Source organism: Aspergillus japonicus (assembly GCF_003184785.1).
Source record: "Aspergillus japonicus CBS 114.51 unplaced genomic scaffold BO86scaffold_2, whole genome shotgun sequence".
NCBI classification, from domain to species: domain Eukaryota; kingdom Fungi; phylum Ascomycota; class Eurotiomycetes; order Eurotiales; family Aspergillaceae; genus Aspergillus; species Aspergillus japonicus.
In genome coordinates this window covers 1297509-1310818 of record NW_020291639.1, presented here as the reverse complement: position 1 = coordinate 1310818, position 13310 = coordinate 1297509, and the positions used below count along the sequence as shown (strand labels likewise).

At 51.4% G+C, this 13310-nt stretch overlaps 3 protein-coding genes across 3 annotated transcripts; 2 read left to right on the top strand and 1 right to left on the bottom strand.

Moving 5' to 3' along the window:
- Positions 1-230: 230 nt before the first annotated feature.
- On the bottom strand, positions 231-4397 carry BO86DRAFT_352527 (formin-binding protein HOF1). The gene is made up of 7 exons (XM_025669489.1): positions 3924-4397; positions 3748-3852; positions 3399-3685; positions 3129-3341; positions 2969-3067; positions 878-2918; positions 231-810 (listed from the first exon to the last, which is right to left on the bottom strand). The coding sequence occupies exons 1-7, from the start codon at positions 3964-3966 to the stop codon at positions 641-643; spliced, it is 2958 nt and encodes a 985-aa protein (XP_025533079.1). The 5' UTR covers positions 3967-4397; the 3' UTR covers positions 231-640.
- Positions 4398-5325: 928 nt separating this feature from the next.
- Positions 5326-12872, top strand: BO86DRAFT_80108 (CCR4-NOT core subunit CDC39). The gene is made up of 4 exons (XM_025677694.1): positions 5326-6265; positions 6335-6659; positions 6717-12616; positions 12674-12872. Exons 1-4 carry the CDS (start codon positions 5531-5533, stop codon positions 12737-12739), a joined length of 7026 nt encoding a protein of 2341 aa, XP_025533078.1. The 5' UTR covers positions 5326-5530; the 3' UTR covers positions 12740-12872.
- On the top strand, positions 12873-13241 carry BO86DRAFT_80109 (uncharacterized protein). Its single transcript, XM_025677695.1, has one exon. The coding sequence runs from the start codon at positions 13006-13008 to the stop codon at positions 13189-13191; it is 186 nt and encodes a 61-aa protein (XP_025533077.1). The 5' UTR covers positions 12873-13005; the 3' UTR covers positions 13192-13241.
- Positions 13242-13310: the final 69 nt, after the last annotated feature.

Here is a 13310-nt window from a genome sequence, read left to right as displayed (position 1 = left end):
CCGAAGCAGTCGGAAAAACCAAGTGCAGCCTTGTCACTTGCCCTTTACATCAGGGGTTCTCATCTCCAATATCCCGATGGCCAGTTCTTGGCTTGTCATGGTTAAGGGCTCATTTGCGTACATCGGGCCTGATTGTGCAGGTAGAAGACCCCGGCCTATGATCTATGAGGCAGGGATACGGGAGAACATGTACTGTACTTCGTAGCTTGCGGAAAGCTTCCGCACCTAATCCTAGATTCAGACAATTTCATATTCGGGATAACAACATTCTTTAACCGAGCCCCAAACCACAAGAAAACGAAGGACAATCGTCATACTAATCTGACAAAGAGGTATCGCGAACTCATAAAAGGACCGACTTCCAAACTCATAAAAGGACCGACTTCCAAACGACAGGGCTTGCAAAGGACAGTGATGGTCGAGGGGCAGCAAAGTAGGTAAGAGAGTGATTACATGGCTTGGGAGACGAACGTCCGGAAGAAGTAGAGCAAGAAGAAAAGAAGAAATTAGGCACAATCTGGTATCAATATCATGAACGCGTGAATTAGGATAGTGGTCACTGCCGGTTTGTAGGTGGATTGAAATGCTCATGAAATAACAGGGGTATGGGTCATTGCATAGTTTCAGAAGGTTGCTGATTTTAGATGATCTGTAGATAGTTGCTCGGCACCAATCCGGTTCGGCTTCGAGTGGTCGTGATTTCCGCTTCCCACCAGCCATCATCTTGCAGCCGGATGACGGAAAGCACGTCGCCTTTGCTGAAGCCTAATTCTTCAGGTATAGCGGCCGTGTAACTGTACATTGCTCGAGCTATAGGTATAAGTGTTAGGGGGCGCTTTGCCAAAAGTGCGGTGGACGCGTGAAAGTGAGAACTTACCAAAGTGTAAAATTGGTCTGCCATCCCGACTGAACTGTCTGCCAGGGTCGGCGACAGCCATTGACCTACTTCTCGACCGGCTGCGTACGCTGGCGTTGTCACCATAATATGACATGGGCCTGCCGCTGTCGCGCCGGGACGCATAGCCATCATTGGTGCCGCCGTACATGTCAGATGGACTGGACAATTGTAGTTCCATACCTCCAGCGCTGGAAGGACGAGCCTGTTGTCTGAATTGAGGCTGAGGTGACACAGCTCGTGGGGGTTGTCGAAACTGTGGCTGGGGTGAAACGGCTCGCGAAGCGGCTGCCGTGGGAGATTGACGATACTGAGGCTGGGGAGACACTGCTCGCGGCATGTTTGTGGCCACAGAGCCGCGCCTAGAGCGGGGTGTCGCATCGACAGGGCGTTGAGGAGGTGTGGAGACGGTGGGAGACTGCGCATAACGGTTCTTCATGCTATTTGACTGGTACGAGCTCGGGCTCGGGCTCGCCGCTCGACTATACTGGCCCATGCGCGTATCCACGCGGGGAGGATTGACCTGAGGGCTGGCGCTGCGCCTGGGCGCCGGGGATTTAGCACGGGGAGCCTCCTGTGTTTGACCGCTGTTGCGCCTCGGAGCCTGGCTCGTGCCTCTAAGCATACTCTGGGTCTGTCCAGTATACCTCTGAGTCGTCTTTTGCATCTGGGCTGCAGTGAAAGCGGGCTGCGGTGCATCAAGACGCTTCAATGACGAATCATTATAAGCCGGAGGAGGTGTTGCGACAGAGCCGGGAGTGGCTGTTGGCGCTGCGACTGGCGGCGGAACTGGCGTAGCGATACCGTGATATCTATCGGCTGAGACTCGAGTTGCTGACTGCTTTCCTGCCCCCTTCAAATCTGCTAAGGCTCGGGCAACGGGGTCTTGCTCCTCGTCTGCTTTCTTGCTCGCCTGTGCTGTCTTCTTCGTATCCTTGTCTGGAGACTCGACGTCGAACACGTTGTTGCCCACATTGAGCTGGAAATTAGCTCTCGGATCAACGGGCTCGGGACTTCCAGACACCCTGCCCGAATCTGGGATGGATATAGGTTGCTGAGGCTGAGAAGCTTTGATCGGGCTTGCCTGCTTTGCTGAGGCCTCGTATGTACTGCGAGCGGGAGCCTGAGCTGGGCCGGAATGGCGATCTTTATCGTGCCGGCTCTTGCGACGGAAAGGACTATTGCTGAAGAACGCGCTTCGCTTCTTTTGAACCTGCTTATCCATGCCAGGAAGCGCGACGCCATTGATCGGCTTGGTCGGAGACTGTCTTGCGCTTGAAGGCTCTTGGCTTGACATCGAAGTCGGATTTGATATCTCACTCTGAGAGTCACGACTTGACGGTCTATATGCGCTGTTTGTCCCTGAGCTGCGTTCGGAGGGAGGCCCCGTCCGGCAGAACATCGTCATGCCATCCGTCGGATATGCGTTATGAGGAACAGTACCAATCTCGCCATGCTCATTAGGATCATAATTTGGCGGTAAGTATCCACCACGGCGAAGATCCAATGGAGCTGGCTGTTGCATGGGTGGAGGCTGCATTGGCTGCACTGGCTGCACTGGCAGCGGCTGCGGAATAGGCTGCTGGATTGGCGGCTGGATGGGCTGCTGGATAGGCTGCTGCACGGGCTGCTGCACGGGCTGCTGGATAGGCTGAGGAGGTGGTTGCTGTCTGGCTTGCGGTGCTGGCTTCTGTGGAGTAACAGTAGCTTCCCTGCTTGAAGGTGTCGGAGGCCGATTGATCTTAGCTGCAATCTCAGCATCGGGATCCATATTGGAGTCATAGGCCGAAGGCTGCGGGGAGGAACTGCGGTAGGCTGGGTTGATCGTGCGCTGGAACTGGGCTACTGAGTAGCCTTCTTCCTCTGATGCCTCAGAGCTAGTGTCATCAATTCCCCCTCTGCAGAAGTTGATAAACCTTGGTGGATCAGGTATGTCCTGCCCGGTCCCTCTTTCCTTGATGAAGTTGATTATATCTTTCTCTACCTCACAGTCTTCCAGAGAAAGACGGATTTTCTCACATGACTAGCTATACATTAGTTGCCGAGTACTGTAGCAGAATGAGAACAACCTACAGCATCATCGCTGACGCAAACTGTCGAAGCAATATTTGCGTATGTCCAAAGACTGCTTTTGGTGAAATCGAGCCGTTCTTCCTCTAGATCTTGAAATTTCTGAGATGTTGTTAGTCACGATTTGAAGAAATAAAAACTGGAGCAGCCTGTAGTTCCTTACATCACATGCAGACTTCCACTCCTTGTTCCAGCGTCCAGTTGTCTCTTCTAGTATCTTAATTGCGGCTTCGTACTCGCTGCTGCTGGATGCTAATTGAATCTGCGTCTTCTCGAGCTTGGCTTTGTTTTTGCGCTCTTCCTGACCCATAACCATGTGACCCTGCGCGAGATAGCCTTTGATCCTCAAACAATCCTGTTCGTAGCGATCTCTCGTCTATAAGAGCTTAGCACCCAGTACAACTTGCGCTTCATTTCAAGCATCTTAGCCTACCTTGTTGACGACATGCGTTTGCTGGATCTTGGTTTTGAGAAGGCGCTCAATACCATTCTGGATAATTTTTCTACGCTCTTTGGACCCTCCCGCAAACGCAATCAGTGGCTCCTCAAGCTCTCTTTTCATTTGTGTAGAAATGGCTGCGTGGGCTTTCGCAATAGCCTCGGTTTCACCACGGACCGTGTCAAACGAAGAACGCAGTGAGCCGATTTCAGTCGATCCAAGCGGTTTGCGGCAGAGGGCCAGAAGCTTTCGTGCATATTCGTCTTCGATCGCGGCTCGAACTGCCATTTTTATTAGGTCACGAACGCTGCTGTTGGGGTGAATCAAGTTGCGTGTGACGCACTGTTATAGAACGTCTTCAGTTCGTCGCAAGATGCCTTCGCATTGTGCATCCGATCCATCATAGGCCCGACTCCGGCATCATCTTTCCCCCAAAAATTATTGGCAACTATAGGTATAAATTGGCGTTAGCCGCACCATGTCCGAATGGTTGACAGTGACAAACATCAGGTTTCATACACGACATGGCCACCGTTGGCCCATCTGCAACCGTCCCTGGCATTGTGACAAATTAAAGTCCGGTACGACTGTTGAGCTTCGGCCAGCCTGTGCTCATCTGAGTATCGTACGAAGGAATAAGATCAAGAAATCAATTAATGGCAATATGGGAGACCTTATGGCGAACCGCAGGCAGAATATGGAGGTGACTGTAAATCAAACGACAACGACAAAGCAAGATGCAAGATGACCCTTGGAAACCGAGAAGGGAAGACCAAATTCCAAGGAAAGAATGAGCAAGGCAGCACAATCAGGCTGGTTCTGGTGGAGAAGGCCACAAGCTTGGCCCTGGAATGAAAGATGGTTGACGCCGTCATGTTTACAGTTCCGTGTCTCTCGGGGCAACCGGCGCCGTATCACGGGGCCAAGTCAGGCAGCTCCCCCCAGACCAGCTCATGCTCTTCGCTGTTCCCCAAGGACTCGGGACATTCCTCGTGGGTTTCAGAGTATCACACTGAACGTGGATCATATTGTTTGTCCCTGTGATAATGCAGGCCTGCACTATGGTTCGTCATCTGTGATTTTATATCAAAGTGTTTCATCATGATCTTGACTTGTGGGGGCCTCTTTGGTCCCGCTGATGGGAAGAATGTGCCAATCTCATCAAGATGGCCCTGAATCTTCATGTCCCTTTGCAGATTGCCATTCAGTTCATTCTTCTCTGGCCTTTTGTCCATATCCTTGATACATATAGTCTTAAGTCGTTCGACTGATGCATGCAGAGGATAGTGCTGAACCCACGTATCAATACCACCAAGGGGGCAAGCATAGGGATGTATGTAAGCCCAATACTATCAGAATCAATCCAGGTATAGGTAGAGCATCATTTCTTTCTCGATCCGTCCCTCCCCTTGAGTTGCACATTTTGCTGCATGCATCGATCCCATCGCATTGCTCAGCTTGAGCAGCGCTGACTCATTTGCCTCCAGAGCATCCGCATTGGTCCATAGTGTCCCGAGACCCGGGGGCTCACGTGCCCGACGGAGTTACTTCCCCCTTCCCCCTCACATCACCCGTCACGCGTGCCTCAGGTACCTACTCCGCCGCGTAGAGTAAACTGTACTTCCCTGCATGAAGCAAAACACAAAGTCCTCTCGGGTCCTCCTCACTGCGAGAGGTACTTACTAGGGGTGTGGCTGCCTCAACCATACTACTAGTACTCATAGCAAGCCTCCGTAACTCGCCCAGGCCATTCCACACCTACGGTCCGGTCCTCGGAATTCCTCCCTCATCTACCACTCTCCTCTACTCGAACAGCAGAGCCGCCCAGGTTTGCCGCCTAAGGCAGACTAGTGTCGACTCCTCAGGCAGCTCCACCTGCCCCGTCCACTCGACCTCGCTTTCTGCTGCCCGTCATTCACACCCATCCCGAACTTCCCATCCACTTGTGCCACGAAGCAACGTCCTTCTCATTGTCATCGGTCTTCGCTTTGCCGCTGCCAGAATCCGTCGATTTGTTGCACATCTACGATTTTTCTCTCACTTGAGTTAATTCCCATTGTCTATTTGTGATCACGAATAATAAAAATTTGTCGCTCGCCTTCAGATCAAATGATCGCGTCTCCTAGATGACCTTCCCTCCCCCTCCTCCTTCCTCCCAATCGTCGATTGCTTCTGGCACCGATAAGTCATCTTCGACAAGACCGGCAAGGTCACAACAGCCATCTGCTTGGGGTCCTACCGTGTCCCAGTCTAGTGTTCGGCGTGGGTTGACTCCGCTTGCGACCAACAACCTCGCATCATCCTCGATTCTTCCCTCAGCCTCTCGCGGGCCACCACAGTCCAGTAGCCCTGGTCCCGGTGGTTCAACCTCGTCCCCTCTCACTACCTCTTTTTCCGCCGTCTTGAGTTCCGCTAGGGGTCTTCCCGTTGGCCGTAACGCGCCCTCGCCAGCCTCCACGCCGGCACCTTTCACCTCCTTCCAATCTGGCTCACAACAGCACCAGCAATCCGGACAAACTCTCTCCTCGCCCAAATTCAGAGCTCATACCCCCTCTTCAGGGTCACATCTGGCTTCCGCAGCGGGTTCTGTTGCGGGTGGAGGAGGCTCCGGGGGAGGCGGAGGTGGGACGGGATCTTCCAGAGGCGCCACCTTCTCTCCGTTGTTGGCTGGTACAACCGTGAACTCGCCTACAGGATTCCCATCCGACAAACCGGGATCAGCAGCTTCGGGCGCTGCAGCTCACGCAAGCCAGTCGTCGCTTACTAAGATATCTATTGCCCAAGTTTTCCTCCTCCTGGATTCTATCACAGAGAAAGAGGGTAGAGAGAAGTGGGAAACAAAAGCCGCACAGATCCATAAGGTAACACCCTAATTCATTTAGCGCTTTTGATCATTCATAGAGTACCATGGTACTGACTGGTTTATTTAGCTCGTAGAGTCTAACGGCATGGAGGTCTTTTCGAAATACTTTCGACGCTTGCTCACAGGCAATGCCCCGCAGATATTTCCCGGGGTAAACAAGTCGGTGGAAAATGCCGGCAATTACCCACTTTTGGTGCAGGAGATGGAGAAGGTCCCTCAGGACATAGAGCAAGCGCAGAAGATCGCAGAGACAGTGGATACCTCGGAAGGCGATATCTTTCGTGACTTTGACCTTTCGACGTTTCTGGATCATTTCAAGCTTGATCCACTTGTGAAAGTATCCTTAGCCCTGGCATTTAAAACCGCAAACAAGTCAGATCTACGCGCGAAAGGTAAGTAGCTATCGGACCGTATGCGGATTTACAAGGCTAATCGGTCGGTCTATGCAGCTGATGCGATCCTCTCCAACTCCGTGAATCCTTTCTTACAAATCCTCGCGAACCCTGCCAAGGAATACAAGAATTCCTTCATTGCAATGACCATCGAGCGCTTTATATTGTATCCGCCCAGGAATTTCACCGACGACGTGAAAGGGAAACTGGTATATGCTGCCAACCTACGATATCGGAATGTGCAGAAAGACGTGCCCTTTGAAGTCGCATCCTCCCTACAAATGTTCAACTTCCTCAGTCCAAAATTCACGCTCGTCCGCCAGCTCCATTCGAAGGGACCGCGGGCAACCTCGAGCCCAGAGGCTGTAACTGAAACGATCAATGCAGCGGGCTCTGATTGCTGGAACGAAGACCACGTAGCTAGCGCTCTTCTTTTCCTGGTGCTCTCACAGTATTGGCGCGAATTCTCGTTGGAGACATTTTTGAGCGCGGTCCGATCACACTATGGCGAAAAGCAGATCAATTGGCCGCTTGTATTCCGCAACTTCGACCGAGAAGGCCTTAGGCTTGAGACTCAGCAGTTCACGAAGCTATTCGCTGTCCTGCTAACCGTGGCTGCGGAGGATTCATCCCTGGACGTGCAGAAACTGTGGGGTGGAGACTGGGAACACCGTGATACTCAGATGTCGTTCCTGACGGCGTTTGTATCCTCCCGGGTAGATGTCTCTCAGATTCCGAACCTGCGCGCCACTTTTCCCGAAGACTTCTTCGCTGATGGCTCCGAGCTTGTTCGCTTGCAGGGAGAACGCGCAGCAAAGTCGCCGCTTCGGTCTCTGGACGCCATGAGAGCCATCTTTGACCTGGCGTTGTTCTCTAATGCTGCATGGTCTGCTACTGAGAGTCAGCTGCTGATCAAAGCCGTTGTCCAATTTGACTTGCCGGTCTTTCTATGCTCAGCGCTCTCTCTCCCCCAGCCCTGGACTAGTGTTCAGCAAAATTTCGTCCTTCGCACCTTGATTGTCTTCGTTCTGAAGCAAGAGGAAGGCTATCACCTCGCACTCCACGGTGCATGGCAGCAGGATCGTCAGTGGGTTGCCGAGCAGCTCTTCACCACTTTCACTCAGGATCCGACCTCCACTGCAGCCATCTATGAACAGGCTGTGGAATTCAACTGGCTGGAGTATCTCCTCGGCTACACGAATGGTCTCGCCATGGACCTTGCTTGTTATGCTCATCGCAAGGGTCCATTCGATTTGGAACAATGGGTTCGCAATGCTGCTCAAAAAGGTCCTATGGATATGGGTAGCCTTCTGTCCAAATTCCTGCGGATCAAGGCGGAGGATGAACTCCATGTGCAGAGAAAGGAACAGGTTGCTCCGCAAATGGTTAGCCTTTCAGTAAAGACTGTCTACACTTTACTATCGGTTCTCGAGGAATACGTTGGTGATCGTGAGAATCTCACCCCCGTGCAACGGATTTGCATTCAAACTTATCCCAGACTCATCAACTATGGAGAGGGATTCGATGACATCATCGACGCCAACGGCGAACACGGGAATTCCTTACCCGAGGCTGTTGACAAACAAATGCAGGAGCTTTTCGGCAAGATGTATCATGAGGAACTGTCTTTAAGAGAAATTCTTGAATTAATGAGGCGGTACAAGTCGTCCCGGGAGCCAGCCGAGCAAGATCTTTTTGCCTGCATGGTTCATGGACTGATTGACGAATACCACTGCTATCATGAATATCCCTTGGAGGCATTGACCAAAACGGCGGTTATGTTTGGTGGTATCATCAATTTCCGACTGGTTGACGGTATCACGCTGAAGGTCGGACTGGGCATGATTTTGGAGGCGGTGCGTGAGCATGAGGTTCATGATCCCATGTATAAATTCGGTGTTGAGGCGATTGAGCAATTGATTAACCGTCTCCCCGAATGGGCTGGCTTCTGCCACCTTCTTCTGCAGATACCCAGTTTGCAAGGCACCACGATCTTCCAAAAGGCTGAGGAAGTTCTGCGCGAACAAGGAAGCCAAGTTCGAGATGACGGTGGGAGAGTCGAGTCTGTTGCTGGACCTTCAATGAATGGCAACCTCGAGGAAATTGTAACATCTGACGGAGCTGCCCGCAAGTTCGTTTCCGTGCATGTGGATTCCCCTCTCCGACCAGAAGTCTACTCGGATCCAGACGAGGACATACAGGACAAGATCCTCTTTGTTTTGAACAATGTTTCCGAGCAGAACATAGATGAAAAGCTTCGTGACCTTACTGATGTTCTTCGTGACCAGCATCACCAGTGGTTCGCTGCTTATCTCGTGGAGGAACGGGCCAAGCTGCAGCCTAATTTCCAGCAACTATACCTGGATCTTCTTGATCGCATCGACGACAGGCTGCTGTGGGCTGAGGTTCTGCGAGAGACTTACGTCAGCGTATCCAGACTCTTGAACGCTGAGGCCACAATGAATTCATCCACTGACCGAGGGCACCTTAAGAACTTGGGTGCATGGCTGGGTTCTCTGACAATAGCGAAAGACAAGCCTATCAAGCATAAGAATGTTTATTTCAAGGGGCTTCTCCTAGAAGGGTTCGACAGCCAGCGTTTGACGATTGCGATTCCGTTCACTTGCAAAGTGCTTGTTCAAGCCACCAAGTCTACGGTCTTCAAACCCCCCAATCCTTGGCTAATGGACATCCTTGCTCTGTTGATGGAGCTGTACCATTTCGCTGAGCTGAAATTGAATTTGAAGTTCGAGATTGAAGTCCTATGCAAGGACCTTGATCTTGATCACAAGAACATCGAGCCGTCCGTCATCATCCGCGATCGTTCCGCTCATATCGAGGACGCGTTGTCTACAGCTAACATTCCTGATGGACTGGAAGCGTTCGAGGACATGGCTCTCAGTACCCTCAATCAAGGCATTCGCCACGAGAGACTTTCTCCTGCTGCCATCATGTCGACACTCCCGAGCTTGGACAAGATTCTTGTCCTTCCATCGACAGCTAGCAGCATGATCGATGCGAATGTTCTTCGTCAAATTGTCCATAGCGCTGTTGAACGTGCTATTGCAGAAATCATCACACCTGTGGTAGAACGCTCTGTCACCATCGCCTCAATTTCCACCGTTCAACTAGTGTCCAAGGACTTCGCCATGGAGCCCGACGAGGAAAGAGTGCGACATGCAGCAGGAATCATGGTCAGGCAACTTGCCGGTAGCTTGGCTCTGGTAACCTGCAAGGAGCCTCTCAAGGTCAGCATGACAAACTACATTCGGATGATCCAGCAAGAATACTCCGAGCAGCCAATGCCCGAGGGTCTCATTCTTATGTGTGTCAATGATAACCTCGACGCCGCGTGCGGCATTGTCGAAAAGGCTGCCGAGGAAAAATCTCTGCCGGAGATTGAAAAGGTCATTGAACCTCAATTGGAAGCTCGCCGCCGTCACAGGGCTGCCCGCCCCAATGAGCCATTTATTGACCCTTCTATGAACCGCTGGGGCCTCTTTATCCCTGAACCTTACCGGCAAGGCGCTGGTGGCCTCAACAAAGAGCAGCTGGCCATCTACGAGGAATTTGCCCGACAAGCACGCGGACCCGCTGCTGCTCATGTGCAAAATGTCTCTACCGACTCTGGTCGGCAGCTTCCGGATGTCCTTCAAGAACCATACTCTCCTATCCCCAACTTATCTACCCCTGCTGAACAACCTGCTGTACCGCACAGGACTCCTCAGGCACAACAAGACGCTCGCTTACAGCAGTCTGGTCTTGTTGGCGCGCAATCTCAGCTTAACGGCTTCCTCGAGGCTCAAAGCCCTCGTGAGAAGGTTGAGGCCATCGTGTCTGAAATCCAGCAGGCTGCTCGAAATGCTCCGGAGGAGCACGTCAAAGATCTTGGCAGAGATAGCACTGTTTTGCAGGAATACAACCAAGCACTCCGTACTATCCTCGCTTCGCCCAACGGAGAAGAGCTGGCCAGACTGACATGTCTGCGAATTTGCACCAGCCTGTATGCGCAGACTCCAAGCACATTGGAGATTGAGGTTCTTGTCCATTTACTTGCGAAGCTGTGCGACATGTCGACTTTGGTTGCACGTTACACCTGGGCAGTCCTCTCCGAGGTCGATGATGAGCATATGTTCCACGTTCCGGTCACCGTTGCTCTCATCGATGCGGGTCTTCTGGACATCCGCCGTGTCGATATGATCCTGACGCGGCTTATCCTCGAGAAGAGAATCCCTGCTCTGGAGGTTCTCTCCAACCTGATGGACCGCGTTCTTTTCAGCGAAGAACCTTCCGCCTTGAGATCTGACTTCTCCGGCAGTTTGGAAGCCATGAGCCAGTGGCTTGCAGAAGACTCCAACCTTTCAGTAGCAAATGAGATCATTCGCAAGCTGCGCGAGTCCGGCATTCCTGAAGTTGTCAATCCTCTTCTCAGTGACAAAGCGAGATCCAAACGAGATCAGATGGAGTACATCTTCAGTGAATGGATTGGCATCTACAAGGCTCCTGGCGCAATCGACCGCACCTATTATTCGTTCCTGAAGGACTTGCATCAAAGACAAGTTATGGATAATCAAGAAGATTCTGCTTTGTTCTTCCGTCTGAGCATTGACATCTCGGTAGCAATGTTTGACCATGAGTCACAAAACCCCAGTGGTAGTCTCGATGAAGCATTCCTCTACATTGACGCTCTAGGCAAGCTTGTTGTCTTGCTCGTCAAGTTCCAAGGAGAGTCTGCAGGTGCCGCAAAGACGAGCAAGTCTGCTTACTTCAACTCGATCCTATCGCTTCTCGTGCTTGTGTTGAACCATCACTATGTTATGCGAGGTGAGGCATTCAACCAGCGCGTTTTCTTCAGGCTGTTCTCCAGCATCCTCTGCGAATACTCCATGAACGGACTCCAGCATAGCGATCAGCACCAGGATATGATGTTTGCTCTGGCCAACAAGTTCCTCTCCCTCCAGCCTAAATACTGCCCCGCTTTCGTCTATGGATGGCTTTCTCTCGTCTCTCACAGATTCTTTATGTCTGGTATGCTGAACATGCCGGAACGGGCAGGCTGGGGACCCTACTGTGAGATTATGCAGGCTCTCCTTTCTTACATTGGCGAGCAGCTCAAGCCGGCAACCATTTCCTATGTGGCCAAGGATTTGTATAAGGGTGTCCTTCGAATCCTGCTCATCTTGCACCATGACTTCCCCGAGTTTGTGGCGGAGAATCATTTCCAATTCTGCAACGTCATTCCTACTCATTGTGCTCAACTTCGCAATCTTGTTCTCAGCGCCTATCCCTCCTCGTTCCATAAACTTCCGGATCCGTTCAGAGAAGGTCTCAAGGTGGAACGTTTGGAGGAAATGCGGGAGGCTCCAAGAATTGCAGGCGATATCGCTGCCCCGCTGCACCATGCGAATATCAAGAGTGTCGTTGATAGCGCTCTCCAGAACACCACTGTATCCGAAGCATCTATTCAACAAATTAGCGATGCAGTTTACAATCCCCCGACTAAAGAATCCGGTCTCTTCTATGACCCAATCAACGTCAACGTGGTGCTGCTGAACGCGCTCGTCCTCTACATTGGGCAGAACGCTGTATCTGTGAACAACTCCCAGGGCAACACTCGGGCGGCATTCGAGAACTCCGCTCATGCGTCTCTCTTGGAGAGCCTTGCGAAGGCTTTGCGTCCGGAAGCACGGTACTACCTGCTGAGTGCGATGGCCAATCAGTTGAGGTACCCCAACAGCCACACTTACTTCTTCAGCTTCGCTATCCTCCGTCTCTTTGGTGCCGATAATTCCGAGCAGGATGAATCCGACATTCGCCAACAGATCATCCGTGTTCTTCTTGAGCGACTTATTGTCCATCGTCCTCATCCTTGGGGACTGATCATCACTCTCCAGGAGCTGCTTCAGAACCGAAGCTACACCTTTTTCCGCCTTCCTTTCATCCAGGCTGCGCCTGAGGTAAGTTCATTCATCTGCTTTCAAGTATGTGGCATTGTCGCTAATCATGCTTCCCAGATCGGTCGTCTCTTTGATGCTCTGTTGCAGCACATTCAACAGCAGAGCCCGCGGGCGATGGCCTAAACATTCACGGAGATATTCTCTCGATTACTTTCTCATATTATATTAACATGACGTATTCTCTCATGCCTCGATGTCTTGCATTTGCCGAAACGACTTTCTGTCATGGTGTTTTGTCTATGCCGCTCACGACATGTAGCGCCAAAATACGGATCTTTCCTGGGGTGTATGATTTGAAAGGGTTTCTTTATCTGGTGGCTTGCTTGTTCTAATTTATTTGCTTTTTCGGTTGGGTTCTGGGAGAGGTTGCATTTCTAGGACTTGTAAACATGCTTTCAACGCTATATGGTACTTACATTAGTTTCCCTTTTCTGCCTCTATCCTTCTCTTCTCTGTGTTGTCTACCTTATTTTGGTGATGCTCTTTTCTATAACTACTTTTCACGGTGGTCTGTAACAATACGCGGAGTTATAAACTATGATCCTCTGAGTTATTATGTGCATGCTTGTTTGTAGCCGTTGATTTTAATGCCTTGTGCAGCTCGTAGTCGCTGCATTAGCTTTCAAAGCTGTTGGTTGCTTGTATGTTTACGTTTACTACGGTAGCTTGTCCCACCATAAACAAGGCGGAAGCA